General features: G+C 46.8%; 1 protein-coding gene across 3 annotated transcripts in view; it reads right to left on the reverse strand.

The window, feature by feature from the left end:
- TMEM184B (transmembrane protein 184B) overlaps positions 1-15,664 on the reverse strand; it is a 30,620-nt gene extending 14,956 nt beyond the window's left edge. For 2 of the 3 annotated variants that reach the window (XM_074826646.1, XM_074826644.1), the window contains exons 1-2: positions 15,472-15,664; positions 2,184-2,444 (exon numbers count right to left, since the gene is read on the reverse strand). In XM_074826646.1, the coding sequence (XP_074682747.1) occupies positions 2,184-2,384 (201 nt within the window). In that variant the 5' untranslated portion in view covers positions 2,385-2,444; positions 15,472-15,664. Of the gene's footprint in view, positions 1-2,183; positions 2,445-15,471 lie in introns of those variants that run through there. The other variant, XM_074826645.1, reaches the window with a different exon arrangement.
- Between the last annotated feature and the right edge of the window lie 1,496 nt (positions 15,665-17,160).

Raw genomic sequence — 17,160 nt, forward strand, 5'->3', positions numbered from 1 at the left:
ACTTTCTTCCCAATTATCAATCCTATACTCCTCCTTTCCTGTTTTAAGTACCTAAGATGCACGACACTGCAGGCTGCTTTTCTCTGCAGAGGGAAGGTACATGCACTTAAGCACATGCTCATTGTAAACACTCTCATTCTCTTGGCAGTTTTGGATGCTTCTGAGACTTTCACCTGAAACCTAAGAGAGACCTTCACAGCACTGCCAAGAGCTGATAAGCCCCAGCCCATCTTCTCAAAAAGTGCCATTCTGCACATCAGTGACAGCACAGCCACAAAGCGTCAGCCATCAAGTGAGCACTGAGCTCATGTACCATGCTGAAAGGAACCACAAAGCCACACCGCTTGTTTTGTCTGACTGTCTGCACACATGCCAATCCCTCTAAGTCACCTGCTGGGGGGAGCACAATGTCCCCACCCTACCTAGTCCCACCACTCACAGTTTGTTATCCATCATTAAATCCCACACCCAAGATGTTTTTTCACAGAATACCCACCTCCTGGAAGAGGTATTGACCACAAGTATACCCTGAAGATGAGCACCACTTCTGTAATGGCCTAATAACATGGCCAGAGCTTCGGCGTGAGTTGCGGGTACGCTCTGCTGACCACAGAGTCAGCAGAGGGCACGTTCTCCAGAGGCAAGGCCTCCGCACGGCAACCCTCATCAAGGTGCTGCCCCAACTGCTGGAATTAATAACAGCTAGTTTATTACATACATGCCTCATGACTGACCAATTCTGCTGTCTGAAGAGGCACAAGCATTTGTCTGAAGCTTCACCCCGCATTTGGGGGTGCTGTGAGGATTCTCCAGGGTCTAATGAATACATTGATGATCTCGCATCTCCCTCATAAGGGAGAGGGGGTTGCCATTCCCCAGCTGCCTGTTGCTCATCTCTCCCTGACTCCTGGACAGATCCGGTCAAAAACCAACTGAAGGGCTCAAAATACTTCTGTTTCCTCTCCCTAACCCATAAGGAGCTCACAAAAGCTTAATTTCCTGAGGAGAACATGTTGAAAATAAACTAACAAACCTTAAGAGATATTTTCTCCTTGTGACAATCCCAGCAACACACTTCACCCAGCACAGGGACAGCTGACACCGGAGTTCAGATGACTACAAGCTTTGCCCTTGGGATGTCACAAGAGCCCTGCGATCCATGCGCCTACGAGAGCACAGGAACTGCTGCCTTGTAACAGGACAACAGCTCGTTTCAATCAACAGTGTCTCGCTGGCACTGACCTCCACTGGATTCTTCAGCGAAGGGCATTAATACCTAACTGTGCAATGCTATACTGCAGAGGAAAGATTTCTTCCTACCCTCAGTAGGCAATCAATTTGTGCTCGGAAACAGGAGGATCCATGGCACTTGTAATTGTTACCCAAGCTGGTGAAACTGCAGGTGTTACTCTTATTCATCAGTGACTAATCCATTTTTGAACTTCACCAGCCCCTGTACTCCATCAATAGGCTGTAGTTTTCTAGATCCTAGTCATCAGTCTGGAATCTACAGACCAACAGGTACAAAACACAGGTTGATAAATAACAGGGCTTGCGTTTCCCCACTGTGTTTTTCAGTTCACATGACAACTGTGTGAAAGAGAGATACAGAACAGGATGCAGGGTTTGACTTGTTCTGGCTCCCAGGACACCTGCCCCAGAAAGAGGGGAGGGGAGAAAAATTAAAATAAAACATTTCCTGCTGCTCCCTTCCGCAGCAGAGGTCAGCCTGTGGAATCCACTGGCACAGGAGATCAAAGGAGATATGTCAAGCAACAGATGACCATGATCACTTAGCTAACAGCTGACACAGTAACAAAATGGCTAGATTCAGCTACAAGATCTGGAAAAGGATGACTTGAGATAACACACCTTTCTGCAAACACACCTTTCTGCAAACACTCAAGAGATGGCCAAATGTTTTACACCTACTAAAGGGTTTGCTTCCTCTCCATTCACACTACGGAAACGGTCTTAACCTGGACAGAGAAAGGCCTTCATATAAAAGTTGCCACCTTGATCAGCACAGATTATATATTAGACCCCAAAGAAGAGGTCCTGCTACCACTCCAGAGCCTGCAAATCCCCATCACACCACTGTATCTGGCAGAGATGTGCCAGGGGATCATATGTGTTCCTCCATGTGGGGAAAAGGATGAGAAGCATGAGTGACAGGATTTTACCTGATGGCAGGTGATGAGCAAAGCTGTCCATACAAAGAAACCTGAGATGGCCTGAGCAGCAGTAGTCATGAGGAATACTGGCTGCTCCACAGCTGTGGGGCCGCCATCCTCCGGCATCCAGGAGAAGTTGGGAGCCACAGCTGGAGTGGTGGCAGTTGACCCCAATCTGGGGGCTGCAGTGACGTCACTCATCACTATCATGGTGCCTTTCGGTGTGAAGTTCCTGTTGCAATTGCTAGAGAGCTGCCCACGAGCCAAGACCTGTCAAGGAAGAGAACCAAAAAGCAATTGAACCCAGTTGAAAGAACTCAGGAGCATAACAGTAGCAGTACTTTGCATCTCTCACATGCCTTTCACCAGGCTGCTCACATGCTTTACGAACAGGAGCTGGATAAGTCTGCCACTGCCACCCCTCGTGATACAACAAATCATGTGGTACTCAGGAACCTCTCTACCACTCACAACACAGCCTCCCTGAGACCATGAAATACTGCCACCACCATTGTCACCACCCTTCTGCAATAAAAATCTTTAAGAACAAGATGAATACAGCATTCACCTGAGATCAGAAGGAAGTATCTAAATCACCCATACCGGAAGACAACAAGCACGCTTAAGTTAACAGCTCTACTCTCCACAAAAGCACTGGCTGTCCTGCCATGTCCTGAAAAGCCAGAGTCTTAGTCTTATGGTTTTACCTGGAAGGCAGCAGAACAAGCATCAGCAGGCAATGAGAACATGCACCACAAAGTGACACTGTGCAGCAAGGGGGAAAAGAAGAGCATCCTCATTCCTCCAGTAAGCAATCCCCACCTCTCCTACTGCCATTTTGAAAACACACTCAGCCCAAAGCACAGAAGGGTATGGGCTGAAATCTCTTGCTAGAAAGAAGAGCATGAAAGCAATGCTTTTACCAGACATTGTATGGCATGGTACACTTAGCCAGCCTGTCATTAATTCTAACTTAGCATTGTTTTCTACATGACATGAATGTAACCTGATTGGCTTTTCAAAGCCAGTTGACCCATGAAAACACACCCAGAACACAAGGATATGCAAGATTTCAAAGCAGTATGACCCTCAGTCATTTCCTGGATGAAAAAGCTGTTTTGTGGAACAAATTCTTGAAGGTCTAAGATCTAAAGCAGCTATTACTTCCAATTTGGTTGTAAGAAGGCTCTAATGTGACCTCCGGCTTGGAGGAAGATAATCCACTTAAACCAAGATCACAAGCAGGCAGCCACTGGTTCTATCCACTAGAAGAGCTGCTTCTGATGTGGTGTAGTAATGACATGGTTATCAAGGGGAACAGCATAATATTGCCTCCTTCTGAACCTCCTAATAGTTTTTGGGATACACTTTCTGTTAAAGTGCAAGACGTAGCTCTTACGCAGACCTTTAAGATCAGCAGATGGAAAAGGCTTTAGAAAGGCCAGCGATCCATCGCCACAGTTTACAGCTGCAGCAGGGAAGGATACGTCTGTCATTTACTGACAGGTCACAGCAGAACATGAAAGAGAACATACATCTGCAGAAAAACTGCCCCAGCCTTGCTCTGCCTGAAGCCCCTGCACAAACTGGGGAACACACACCCAGTAAAAGCAGAGGACCAGGAGCAAATCATTTCCACCTGCACACTGAAGTGTGCAAATAGCCCCTCCAGCACATGCCTTTCCAAACCACACACTTGCACCAGCAGTGCCGTGGCACTCTGATGTTACGCCACATTCCACCTCATTTCTGCTTTCCTCCACAGTGGGAAGAGAACAAATACAAATCCCGGGAAATACCCAGATTTGTTTAAGCAGATATTATCTTACTATAGAGGGGGTTTCACAACTGTTATGGTTTAATTTACAAAATAATTGTCACACTCGACTTTTCTTCATTCTTTCCAGTCATTCTTTTCCCAAAATATCCCTACTCTGAGTTACAGCTTTCCATAACTGCACATACTGAAGAGGTAATTCCTTTCCAGTCCTGATCAGTACAGGAAATTTAACTATTAAGTTTTGAGTTTCAAAGCATACACAGACATTACATTATCTATACCATATCTAAAAATTTGGAGAGATGAAGGGTGAATGGAGATGTCACAAGGAAGCAAGGTTTTTACTGCTTTGAGAATAAAGAGATTTCTACCCAAGTGACTTCTGAAGTGACTGAACACTCACAGTGCTGAGAGTGCTTCAACTAAGCTCACAAAGGGCGCAACTAAAATGAAATCAGAGCAGATGCACCTGTGGTTAACCTAGCTCTAAATAAAGTCCAGCCAGCTGCAATCCTGCACATCCCAGTGCACTTTGGGAGCTATGCAAAACAGGACACTGCTAAGCCCTTCCTAAAGTTCATTGGGGAGAGGATCTCTACTGCAGACCACCAGTGGCAGGAGGACAGGACCTGGAGCTCCACACTCCAGCTAATCAAACCACACCAATAGGACAGACCCAAATACAGCACAGGTTAACATCAGCAGAACTGAAGATCTGAAAGGGAATTCCTCTGCTGCTCTGCACTCATTTTAAAAGCAGCTGAAACAGCAAAAAGTCATCAGCAAGCGTTCTGACATGACAAGGGTTACGTATTCAGAAGCAAGGACACTTACAAGTTTAAGTTGTATACGTAACCTTAACACTGCCCCCTTGTGATTATACATCAACTGTCATTAATTACATGATTATGCATCATTCTCCACCTAATCCCCTTTAATTCACACAGTCATTGAAACTAATAACTCTTTCCAGCACTGTGTTCCAAAAGAAAATATACAAACTTTCTTAACCAGGGCTTCACTTCTCCTAGACCAAACCCCAACCCACCTCACCCATGAGCACCCACCCCCCTGTTCCTCAGGGTTGCCCCTCAGGACAACTTTTAATTGCTTGATACTTTTTATTGGCTGTAAGCATCAGCTTGCAGTTCATTCTCCTTGCTAGTGAAACACAAAGAAACACTGTACTCTCAAATCTGCAAAATTAACATATACCTTCCAAATTATCCTTTCTAATCTCCTGAAGTCTCATACACCATTGCTACAGTGACAGGTATAAGCAGTGCACAAAGCTATTACAAAAGACTACTGGATGCAAGAAGCTGAAGCTACAAGAACAATTCTGCATTTAAGAAATAGGTAATAGCACAGATGATTGCAGCCTCAACCAGGTGAGTGGATTTCAGCTCATTCACTACCACCAGCTCAGACTCTGCTACCTCCTCTTTTGCCTTGTTAAGAAGAGCATCATGAGAGGGCTATGGCAACTCTCTTAACAGGCCTTGTTTCCAAGATGCCTCTTCCTTGCTGTGCAACAGGACCAAGCCCAGCACATCATCAGAACAGGCTTCCAGCAAAGGTGGTACCTGGGAGCACATCACAGCAAACATGCTGCCTGGACAAGCTTCAGATAGAGCACCCTGGTGTGAGAAGCTTCCCTCTTACCTGACACAGTGAATGTGTGTGTTTGATACTTGTTTCTTGGACATCTACCTCCATCACAGCCCATGTCAGTGCCATAACACATACCCTCCTGCCTCCTCTCATGTCCAGGGAAAAAGGTCTTTTCCAACAGCCACAAGCTATTTCATATTCACCTCAATTTTCTTCATTCTCCCACTCTGCTACTCCAGCTGTGCAATAACCTGACAACAGTTTAGGCCGCTGGCTGTGATCTCTTTTCTCCCAGCTGGCTATATTTCTCCATTGTTTCTTGCACATTTTAAGCTCCCTGGAACAATCATCTTTTTGTTCTGTGCCCATACAGTTCCCAGCACTGTGGGGTACCAAACCATGAGGAAGGCACTTGACATTACCATATGGAAAATTAGGAACATCTAGAAACCTGAACTGCCAATGCAATACAAACCAAACTAATCTAATGCATAATAAATTTTGAAGAGTTCCTTACTCTTCTGCCATATCCTGTTTTCTCTGCCCATCTCTTTCACCTCCACCTCATCGCTTCCATTTCAAGGGAGAGTAAAGTTACTTGCACACTTATTCTCCCTCTCCGGAGGGCTCTCTTAAATATACCAAAGGAAAAATATTTCAACACTTGTAAATTTCACTCCTGAAGCTTTCCCCATCTCCAACTGACTACCTTGCTCCCCCCGGAGGTAACCTGTAATATAGCATGTCCCAAACAGGACCAAGAGAACAGATAGCCAGGAAAAGCACCAAACTTTGGAAACTGTTAACACGCACACAGAAAAGTAGATCTGGGTAAACACACAGGGCTTTTGCATGCAGGCTTACATGTATTTCAGGATGGCCGCAGGAAACTTGGATCAGCTGGTACGATTCCTGTATGTGGGCTACTGAGTGCTTAGGTCTGTGTGAGGTTTATACCCAATGTCCCCAAACAGAGAAGGCAGAGAAGCATCCCAACGAGCTGTGACGTGTTCCTGCCCAGATGTCATTACAAGTTATGCACATTAGAGCAAGACAGGACCTTGTACTGCTAGGGCATTAGCTTAAACACCAAGCTAGTGCCAGCTTAAACTTAGCTAACAGATCTTCTGAAAGCACTTTAGGAGCATTAGGGTCTGCTCTCAATGCAAGGAGAAGGAAAGAAAATAAAGCAAAGCATGGGCTATTATATCATGATAACTATCCTGATGAAAACCTAGAGACGCAAACCACTGTTACTGAGACTCTTGATAGGGAAAGGCCTCCAACCTGCATGGGGACCAGTTCTGTCAGAGACACCAGACCAACGTAAAGCTAGCAGGGATGTGTCCACTGGGCCTGCATCCACAAAAACACAGCAATGCAGTAATTCTCAACCAGGAACAGATTACCACTCCTGTATCTTTTGGAGAAAGAGGCCTTCTGTCTCTAACATTAACATGGCAGCTTCTTGCACCAAAAATAAACTCAGAACAGTAAACAGAAGGGATGTGGCACAAGTGAAAACAAAAAACTTCACTTTTGGCTTGTGTAAAGGCAAGGAAAATACTACAACCGAGGAGGAGCTATTTCTACATAAAGGTAAACAAACAAATACAGAAACCCCATTTCTAACACAACAAAACTGGTGTAAGAGGAGGGAATAAACGTTCAAGCTTGGTCCTTCAGTTCTTAGGGGTACTTCTGAACACATATTCAATCACAGAGTCTAGTCTTGCTCTGAGCAAGGCCTGCTTCATCATGCTGCTGGCGACAGCACACTTGCTTTGCCCTAATGTTGGTAGGAAAAGAACCCCAAACAACATGACTCTGAAGCCGTTCTCTGCCACCTGCAAACACAATCTGTGTTTTTAAAATAGATCATCTTCTCTGAGGCTAAAAGTATTTCATTTCTAAACTGCTGAGAGAGCAAAGAATGATACACAAAGCTATCCCATGAAAGAGTCTTAACAGCTAAGCCTCCTTCTGCTGTACAAGATATGATCCAACAAAACATGCATGACCTGGCTGCAAGGTTCTCCTGGGAAACTATGAGGCAAGAAATTTCTCCTTCTTAAAACCTACTCCACAGTTACTGTAGTTTCAAACATCCACCATGCTGAACTTTGTTAAGATACCACAAAACTATTTTCCACTCCCCTAACTTCTTACTCCTCCAAGAGTTTCTCCGTTAAATTATCCTTATTCTGCACCCAAAAAGACTGAGGCAGAAGCGCCATGTAGTAGGTGATTTAAAGTCTGAAATTTCTGCATCTATTAGGACACAAGCCAGAGCTTTACATTAGTGAAAGCAGGAGTTTTATGGGTTTCAGAGTGGCCCCTAGACTTACAAGGAGTACAAGAACACACAACAAAATGGTTCAAGGTTTATTTTAGACTATTTTAATTATAAGAATGCCTAGACTTGCCAACTGGGACCAGTTCTTTCCATTGTGCCAGGTATATATTGCAAATTCATAATTGATTTAAGGTCTTTTCAATCCCCAAAGGCATGTCATCACCGGCTGATCTGGCAAAAGGTAGGAAAAGGAGGAGGTAGAGAGTCAGAACAAAATAACACTATACAGCAAGAGAGTCATGGGTGCAGCTTAAACCAGTGACAGCAATAAAAGAAAATCAAATGTTTTTATATTTATTACTTCTTAAATTGCTTTTGCTCTCTGGGGTGGCATCTAGTTTACTTAGCTATGAGACATGAAAAGGTCCCAACAGTGCATTTTTAAGCTCTTCAGTAGCATTCCCAAAACAATCCATGAGTTAAGTATGTGACCTGGCACGCAATTTTTACTAGTGCAACTCATTTACATTTTACTATTCATGCTGGGCAAAGCTTTCTTAACGTCATGTCAGTGAAAGTCATCCCACAACACAGGCATAACTCCAAACACACAAGCAATACTGTGTTCAGCTGGAAGATGGGAATTCGACAAGATTTACAAAAACACGTAGTGATTGAATCTGTGCTTCCTATCAGCTTAATGCACTTCTCTCTCTGCACAACAAATTTGGATCCAAACACAGTTCTTTGCAATGTTTTTTCTCCAGAGGAGTAAGCAGTCTGAACACTGAAGAGATTTTTGCCCTGTCATAATTTTCAAAACAGCTGTCAGTACAGTCAGTGAAACAAGAGAAAAGTGTCATTGGGACATAAAACCAGTAGCGTCAGCACGAGCAGTGCAGGAAGACCATTAACCTCAGAAGCAGAAGGCAGAGGAGTCAGGCACCTAGGAGGACCAAACCACAAGGCAAGGTACACACCCACTAAGCCATATTCAAGAGATGATCCGACGTCTATGTACACATAAGAGCATACCGTACATACAAACAATTCAACCTTCAACAATGCCATGCAACTTCTTTCTCGTTTTAAGGAAATTAAACTCTGAGAATACCACAAAAATTTTCTCCATGTCCAGTTCACACAGACCCCACCCATTTTGCTAATCCATACAGTTCCTAAGAGAGCAGCCTCCCCTCCCCACGCATTCATTTAAAAACTCAGAATCAACAATAAAACCTTTTTACCCTGAGCCCTGCACTCTTCTTTCCAGAGTTTTTTTCTGCTCTATTAATTTCTGTTGTCTCACTGTACTCACATAGCCCTCCTCCCCCCATCCTCCTCCTGCTCGCTCTTTTTTTTTGGTGGACTGATCCACATTGTGATAGGTCAACATCCAACATCCAGTCCCTTTTTTGGAAGGGGACAGGAAAAAGAGAGAAAGGGAGAGGGAGAGGAGTAGAAGGGATGTTCCCCAACCTTCCAATCGCTCCTTCAAGAGCAGGATCAAGCACACTTGGGCCTTGCGCTGTGTCCCTTTCCCATATTCCCAGCAGCTCCGCTCCACACAAACCAGTCAAGCCCTCTGCTCCCAGGGGAGAAACACAAAGAGACTACAAAGATATTCTGCAACTGGCAGAGGGAAAAAAGACAAGAAAAAGGATGTGTTGTAAACACTTGTGTCCGGCATGACAGAGGAAGTTTGCATTTCATTTGCCAAACTCTCAAGAACAAACTTAAATCAGAACTTATTCCACCACCACTTGCATTCATCCTTCCCCACCTCCAAGTGCCAAGACAGATGGCAACAGTTTTAAAGTTGCCACAGGGTATACAGTTACTCAAAGAAGAATCAGAAGTCAAACTCTACGCAGAATCAAAAGCCACTGAACTTGCCGCAGTCACACATGAAGGGAGCTTTTTTTATATAGAGGCATACTTTTCCACACAGAATATAACATACAGTATCTATCAGATCAGATCCATACTTATATTTAGCAAGTAAATGTGCTGGAAGAAGCCAGACATCACAAGCCCAGGCAACTGTGCAGCAATGCGTTATGAGGGAGACGGCACATCTGACTTCCCTAGCAGTCATTCTCTGATGCAAATACGTAGCAGTGATGAGCACTGCAAAAGTAAAAACAGTGATTCTCAACAAAGCACCCTAAGCCACTCCCTAGGAAGCCATTCTGTTCTTGCTAAAATAACATCTGATCTGCTTATTTTTATTTGGGGGTTGTTGCCTTTTTTTTTTAAACTCTGGACATAAGACACATACATCCTCTTCTTAATTCCCCAAAATCACCAACTCTTAATTTCATTACTCCTGTTCAACATCGCCCCCTCCACACATCTCTCCTGCCCCATTACACCATCAAGAAAAATAAAAATCCTACAGATGCAAACTTCTACAAGCAGAATTAGGAGCTTTGCATTCCTGGACTCCTGGGAGAGGAGACTTCCTCCCCACACAAAAATGCCAAGCCCTAGACAGATCAGCATTATAGCTTTGCTAGTTAGAGAGTGAGTCCAGACACAGCACTTCCCTTACAGAAAAGTTACCTCTGGAAGCTCACAAGCAGAGAGAGCAATGCCTGGGGGAAGAAATCATTCTCACCCTTGCTGGCTAAAGCACAGCAAGTACACAGCATCAGAGGGAAAAACGCTGCCCAGAACGCTCTTCCAAAGGCTACTTAAGCCACAAGAGCAGCTAGAAGCTGCTCACCTTTTCCTGACTCATCACCAAAGCTGACTACAGAGGTTTGCTGAGAAGTTACCAATACTGTTAGAAGCTGACAGATGCCAAGAGACACTAAAACACAGTTCAGGCGATTCTGAAATCCCCCCTCTATATCCCACAAGGCAGCGACAGCAACGCATTTTTATACCAAAAGGGGCACACCAAGTGTCTAACAGAGAGGGTAAGTGCCTAAAAAAAGACAAAACTTCAACACAATTTTTCCAGACACCGTAACATTAAATTACCCAGTTGGATGAAGTTGCCTAAATGGGAATTTATATGAATAACTTCTAGCTTAAAACTCTGCTGCAAAATCAGTGTCATCACAAAGCCATTGGGACAGGGGAAAGAAAGTCTGAAAGTCAAGAGAGTTTGGAGAAGGAGAAAGGTCACTCTCAGCTCCCATGGGACAATTAACTGCAAATAAGTTCACTCGCCACTAACCAGCCTTCCCTAGCAAAGCTGGCGAAGAGGAGACAAGATGTGGTGAACCATGAAGAGAAATTCACACTCTTCCAATCTGCCTCTTCAGGTGACTGGCTTGTCCAGGTTCATTTTAAGTAACCTGGACAGAGGCACAGCTTCTTACATTACTGCCACCTGGGCTGTAGCTGTGCTGGAGATGACCAGGCAACTGCAGGCTCCCAAGCAATCAGCTCAGCAGTCTCCAATAGCATCCATGTCATGTTCTGCAGCCTGGGGAGGGAATAGTGGGCCAGCAAGGTCAGCTTTTAAGGTATTATTTCATCTCACCTCCTTCTCAAAGTCTCACTGCTGCAGTAGATAACATGTTTAGTAATATTCTTCGCTGAACCAGAAAGACCTTTTTTTACCTTTTCGCCACAGAGTTGATCACGGGCCAGAGGTACAACACACCCAGGCAGAGGGGAATGCTTTCAGGTTAGACACAAAAAAAAAGAGGCCTTGACACCATCTCTCTATGCTCTTGATCACTCTCCATTATACAACACACTCAAAGCATCAGCTATTTGACGATCATCAAACTCCCAGGCACTGTGACTGTTAAGATAGTAATAGTAGTATTCCCATCCTTTCAATCCAGAGACAGACTTGAGGGTGGGGAGACAAATATCCAGGTACTCTGTGGGTTAAAGGACATTCACTGCTGCAGGTAGAGCATGTAAGTTATTTCTCTCTTCAGGTTTCCTGTCGATTATGGCCCTCAGGAGCTATAAAGACCTGGTCACACCCAGATACAGCACAGTTCCTGGGCAGTCTGCCTATACACTGCATTTTCCCCGGACAAAGCTTGCTCTGTTCCCTTCCCAGACATGTTACTTACACTGTCACAAACAAAAACCCCATGGAGGTTGAGCTGATTTTTAAAAACTAGAGAGAACCTGGCTATAAGCAAGTACTCCGGTCCCCTGCATCTTCCTAGAGGAAGACTCTGAGGGAAGACTCCTGGAAGGTGGCTGCAGCTCACTGCTTCACCTGGCAGAATTTCATCTCCAAAACCTTCCTGGGGAATTGCTGCTCTAAAAACATGTCCAGTTGCTCTCTCCCAAAGTAGTCCATGGGGGGGGGGGAAGAAAAAAAGAAAAGAAAAAGGAAAAAAAAAAAAAAACACAAAAAGCATTTTCAAAAGGGTGCTTCCAGTCCAGCACTACCATATTTTACAGTTATTTGAGCTAAGTGTTTTAATCCATTTTATCACAGTGTCAAACCACTTTCAGAGTCCCGAGTGTTCTGGTAGGGTGTTAATGTCTTGGCAGGAAACTGCTCTTCCACCACAAGAAAGCAAACCCCAAAGAGTTTGAGAAGAAGCGAGAACAGCACACAACACACACACTGCTTCAAGCGAACAGATGGGCAAATCAGCACACAAAACCCAAACAGGACGCTATTCTCTACAACACCTCAATTTTCGAGGGCCTCCGTGACTGCAATCAATCACAAGCTCTAAAACAGAGAAAAGCTTCTGTCTCCAGTCCTGGCTATTCAATAACATGCAGCAGCTTTGTTAGGTGGATAGCTAGCAGCAGTCATGTACTAGGAAAGCTCTACTGTACAAAGGTTAAGTGCAATTTCTCTCTGAGGCTCCACTATTCTCTTGATTCTGCAGACAGCCCAACCTGTACATTCACCACTTCTTTACAACCTTGGTTTCCTCGATTTTAGCCTGAAAACCTTGTGAAAGCTAGTCACAGGAGCAGCCCTTCAGAATCAACAAGTCTGATTTGCAACTTCGTTGTTTAGCTCAACCTTCAACACTTTGAACAATGCAACGCTGGGCTCCTGAAGCAGCTAGAACCAAATAACAAGCATCTCCCGAGGAATTCACTAGTCCCACTAGCCACTGCTGCAAGAGCTCAAAGATACCCTTTGAGCTGCTGGAAAATGAAACGGGCACTTCTGCTAGAAGGAGCAGGCAAGAGCTCATCTCCATTGCTGCAAACATAAGCCAATTAAACAGAGACCCAAAACAGGAGGGGAGGAGGGATGAAGGGTAAGCTCCATCACGTGGAAATTAAAAGGTTGTTGTCTTAAGTCAAAACATGCTTATTAGATGTTTTAGTTAACTCAGCAGTAGAACTGGATAGAGAAAGGGACTGACACTTTCCGGGGGTGGGGTGGGTGGGGTGGGGAAAGTGTTTTAAAAGTTATTTTGAGTTGGGAAAAAAAACAACCCAGCCTTCCTTTATCCACAAGAAGAAAAGAACCCTAATCCCACAACTGCAAACCGCAAAAGCTCATCTCCCAGCCTGCTACCAGCAAACAGGCAAACAAGCTGACAGAGAACAAGGCAGATCTCTAGCTGGATTCTGTCATATCGTTAGAAACCAGCCAGCTCAGAATGCTTTCGTTACGCTAAGCCAGCTAGTCACGCTGGACTTTATTTTCTCACCAGCTTGTGCATGTCTAAGAACCTTTTGCTTCTAACCGCCACGTGTCCCAAAGAGACGGACAAATAAAAGTACAAAAGATGCCTGAATGACTGGGAGGCATTCTTCCCCTTGCCCCTCATTTCCAAAACACAACCCATTTAGCACTCTGAAATGATTGTAGAGACCTGAGCAGAATACAAAAAAAAAAAAAATCTTCCCACACCACCGAACTGGTGAGAAACTCTAACTTCAGTAGCAACATTTTCCTAATAGTTTTACAGCAAGACTGAATCACTTCTGCTCCAGATGCAGAGGTGGCCACCTGCTGCATATGTGCCACTTAAGGTTTACAGCACAACCATAACAATGATGGTATTAAGGACTTAAAAACTGCTCCACTAGACCAGAGCAGATTCGAAGCCCCTTTTCTTGGGGACAGTGGTGGAAAAAAAGGCCTGAAGTAGGCCTTTGTGGAATACCTTCACCATAAGAAAAGCTCTCCCTAAAGCCCTATTGTTTAGTACTTAGCCAACATCCTAAAAGCGTGAGAGTTTATTTTTTCCAAAAGTACCATACAAATACAAACCTTCAGTATTAGAAACCTGAATAACACATTTCTAGAGAAATCTCTGATCCCTTTTAGGGAGGCTGCTAAGCTCTTAGACTCAAGGGTAACTTCCAGCAACACAAGTTCAATGGAACAGTTAACTATTGTGTTAAAAAAAAAAATCAAGTCTTTGTTAGTGGGATGTATGCTTTATTACATTTTCATTGATTGTTGTCTTTTTCTTGCAGGATACGAAACAGACATTTCTATTCATTCTGTTAGCCTTTTGCTCTATTATTGATCAATGCCTTCTATTTTTCTCTTCAACTGAGGTAAACAGTCTTCCCTCTGGGGAGGCCTGGCTATGTCTTCAATAATTACTTCTGTTCAAGCTCCTTATGTGGCAAGAACAGTTGCAAACTTTCTGTAAGGAGGAACCATCTTCAGTATTTCCTCTAGATTTCCCACTCCTCCTCCTCCTCCTCCCACTCTTGACAGCTTTGTGGTGTTCCAGGCAGCTTTCACAGAGCTGTCCCTGAAACCACTCCAGTCCCTTTCCTGGATCTCAATTCATCAGAACTCTGTCACGCACATGTTCTTCCCAAGCCCTCCTTCCACTACACATCGCAGTTGCCAAGACTGAATTAGCCCTCATAGAGCAACTGAAATTTCAAGCCACCACAAGCATCCAAACAAGACCCATCACAACTCACCTGTGATACAGGAGCACACAGGCACAGCAACAGCCTCCTCACACACCTACCACATCAGCACAGGCACATACACACTGCGTCTGTCAATCCATCCAGCCTGAACCAGAGGAGGCAACAGCAAACACAAACCCGGTGCCCACCACCCTGCTGGGGTCCCCTGTGCTCCCAGCCCTCCCGGGACCAAACACACCCCCACGGCCAGTGACACTCACCCAACGCCACCGAGAAGCCCGACAGCACCGGGGGTGCGGGGGCTGTGCTGGGGCAACGCGCGCGTGTGCGTGGGGAGGTCGGGTGGGCTGCAGCAGGGAGGCGCTGGGGGAGGGAGTCGTGTGGGCTGCGGCGGGGGCGGGGGGGCGGTGGATGCTCTGGGAGCTTGTGTGTGGAGAGGCGCGGGGGGGTGCGTGTGCGGAGGAGGAACGGTGGGGGCCGCGAGGAGGGGAAGGGCGGGGGCACACCGGAGAACGTGCGCGGGCTGCACCGGGGAATGGGGAGGAGGGCCGGGGGGCCGGGCCGCGGGGATCGTGCGGGCCACGCCGGGGAACAGGGAGATGCGGGGAGCAAAGGTCGCGATCGCAGCGGGGCGATGCGGGGGGTAAGGCGAGTTTGCGGGGGGTAAGGCGAGTTTGCGGGGGGTAAGGCGAGCACGCCCGCGGCCCCCCCGCGCCAGCGCGGCCCCTCAGGCCCGCCCCGCAGCCCCCAGAGCCGCCCCCACGCCCCGGCCCCGCCGCCACCCTGCCCCCGCCACGTCTTACCTCCCGGCGGGCGGGCGGGCGGGGCTCGGCTCGGCCCAGCCCGGTGGGGTGAGGAGGGGTCGGGTCGGGCCCTGCCCCGCTGCCCCACGGGCAGGCGGGCGCCGGCACCGGCGCTGGGGCGCTGGAGGCCTCAGGAGCCCATGGCGACGCCGGGCCCAGCCCGGCCCTCCGCGCCTGCGCACGGCAACGCGCGCCCCGCCCCCTCCCCGCGCCGCGCGGGCCGGCGGGGAACGGCGTGACGTAACCCCGGCTCCTCAAGGGGCGGCCCCGCCCCGCCCCAGGCCGCGCCCCTCGGCGCCGGGCCCGCGGTTGCAGCGCCCCAGCCGCTCGTTCCCCCCCCGACAGGTGAAGGGCAGCGTTGCCCTCAGGAAGGCTCCCCCCAGGCAATTCTCACCTCTACCTCAGAGCCGGTTTTCCCCAAAACTAGGAGAAAAACCATACATGTAGGCGTTGGAAACCAAAGCTGTGCTTCTACTCAAGCCAGAACAAGGGATTTTTAATCTAGAAAAGAAACAACTCAATAAAAAAAACCCAAAACAAGCCCTAAAAACCTTTAATATGCATGCTGGCATGGAGAACTGTTTTACGAGAGGTGATATCCCACCCGAGATGTGTGGGATGAGACTTTCTCCTGCTTCTGTCGAGGGACGCTTGCCCTCATCTTCTGAAACACTGACGCCCCAAGGAGCTGCCACCCCGTGTTTCCCACAATGGCAGCGCGTTTCGCTCCTGTCCCAAAAGAGAGCTCCCACCCGACACACAGCCACCTGTCCTGAACCCACCAGCCAACGGCTCTGCTGCCTCCACCATGCTGCAGAGACCATGCACTCAGGGGAACAATGACACCACGGGGGGGGGTGGGGGGGTGGCTGTTGTCTTCCACATAGTCAACATTCCTCTTTTTCACAGAAAACAAGATTTGGAGGGGAAGAAGTCCATTTCCAGTTTGATCCCTCAAAACCACGCTAAAAATGGAGGCAGGACCAATGCAGGATAGAAGCAACAGGACAATAACCCCACACCCCTGAACTACCCTCCTCTTCCCTGCCCTCCTACTCTTCCTCTCTCAGCCGAGGAGCTGGAAGGCCCACACAGCAGGCAAATGAAGGAGCTGCTCTTCCTGCTCAGCTAGCAGACAACAGGCTTGGAAGGAATTTGTGAAGTCACTAAGATCCATCATTTATTCCCAGCAGGTGTTCCTGAAAAATCAATTTCAAGAGTTCTACGCAGCCTGCAAGAAACAGGCAGAGAAGCATTAACTATAGGCACAGTGATTTAGAAATATATCAGTAATAAAATTTAGTAATTTACTGCCGGACAGGTAAGGCAACCAAAGGAGAAACCCAAACCACACCACCACAGACACCAAAGCAGCAGGAGCCACTTCACAGGGAGTTCAGCATGTTTGCATCAGGCACAGCGCTGTGGTCAGGTTCTCAGGGCTGCTGCTCTGACCCCTCTCCTTCCCCTTCCTCCATGATTTAGGTTTGAGGATAGAAGAAAGCAAGAAAACACAAAACTGTCTCTCAAACCTGGTGCACACCCAAAGCCAATGGCATGGAAAGGTCCCACCCCTCTCCTCCTGAAGGCCAGACGCATGGGACGCTGGAGGCTCCAATCCAGGAACTGAGAGATCCTGAATCAGATTTCACATAGCTCTTGCTGTTCCAAGGCTGCAACTGCAGAGAT

The sequence above is a fragment of the Strix aluco genome, chromosome 5, assembly GCF_031877795.1.
Source record: "Strix aluco isolate bStrAlu1 chromosome 5, bStrAlu1.hap1, whole genome shotgun sequence".
Lineage (NCBI taxonomy): Eukaryota > Metazoa > Chordata > Aves > Strigiformes > Strigidae > Strix > Strix aluco.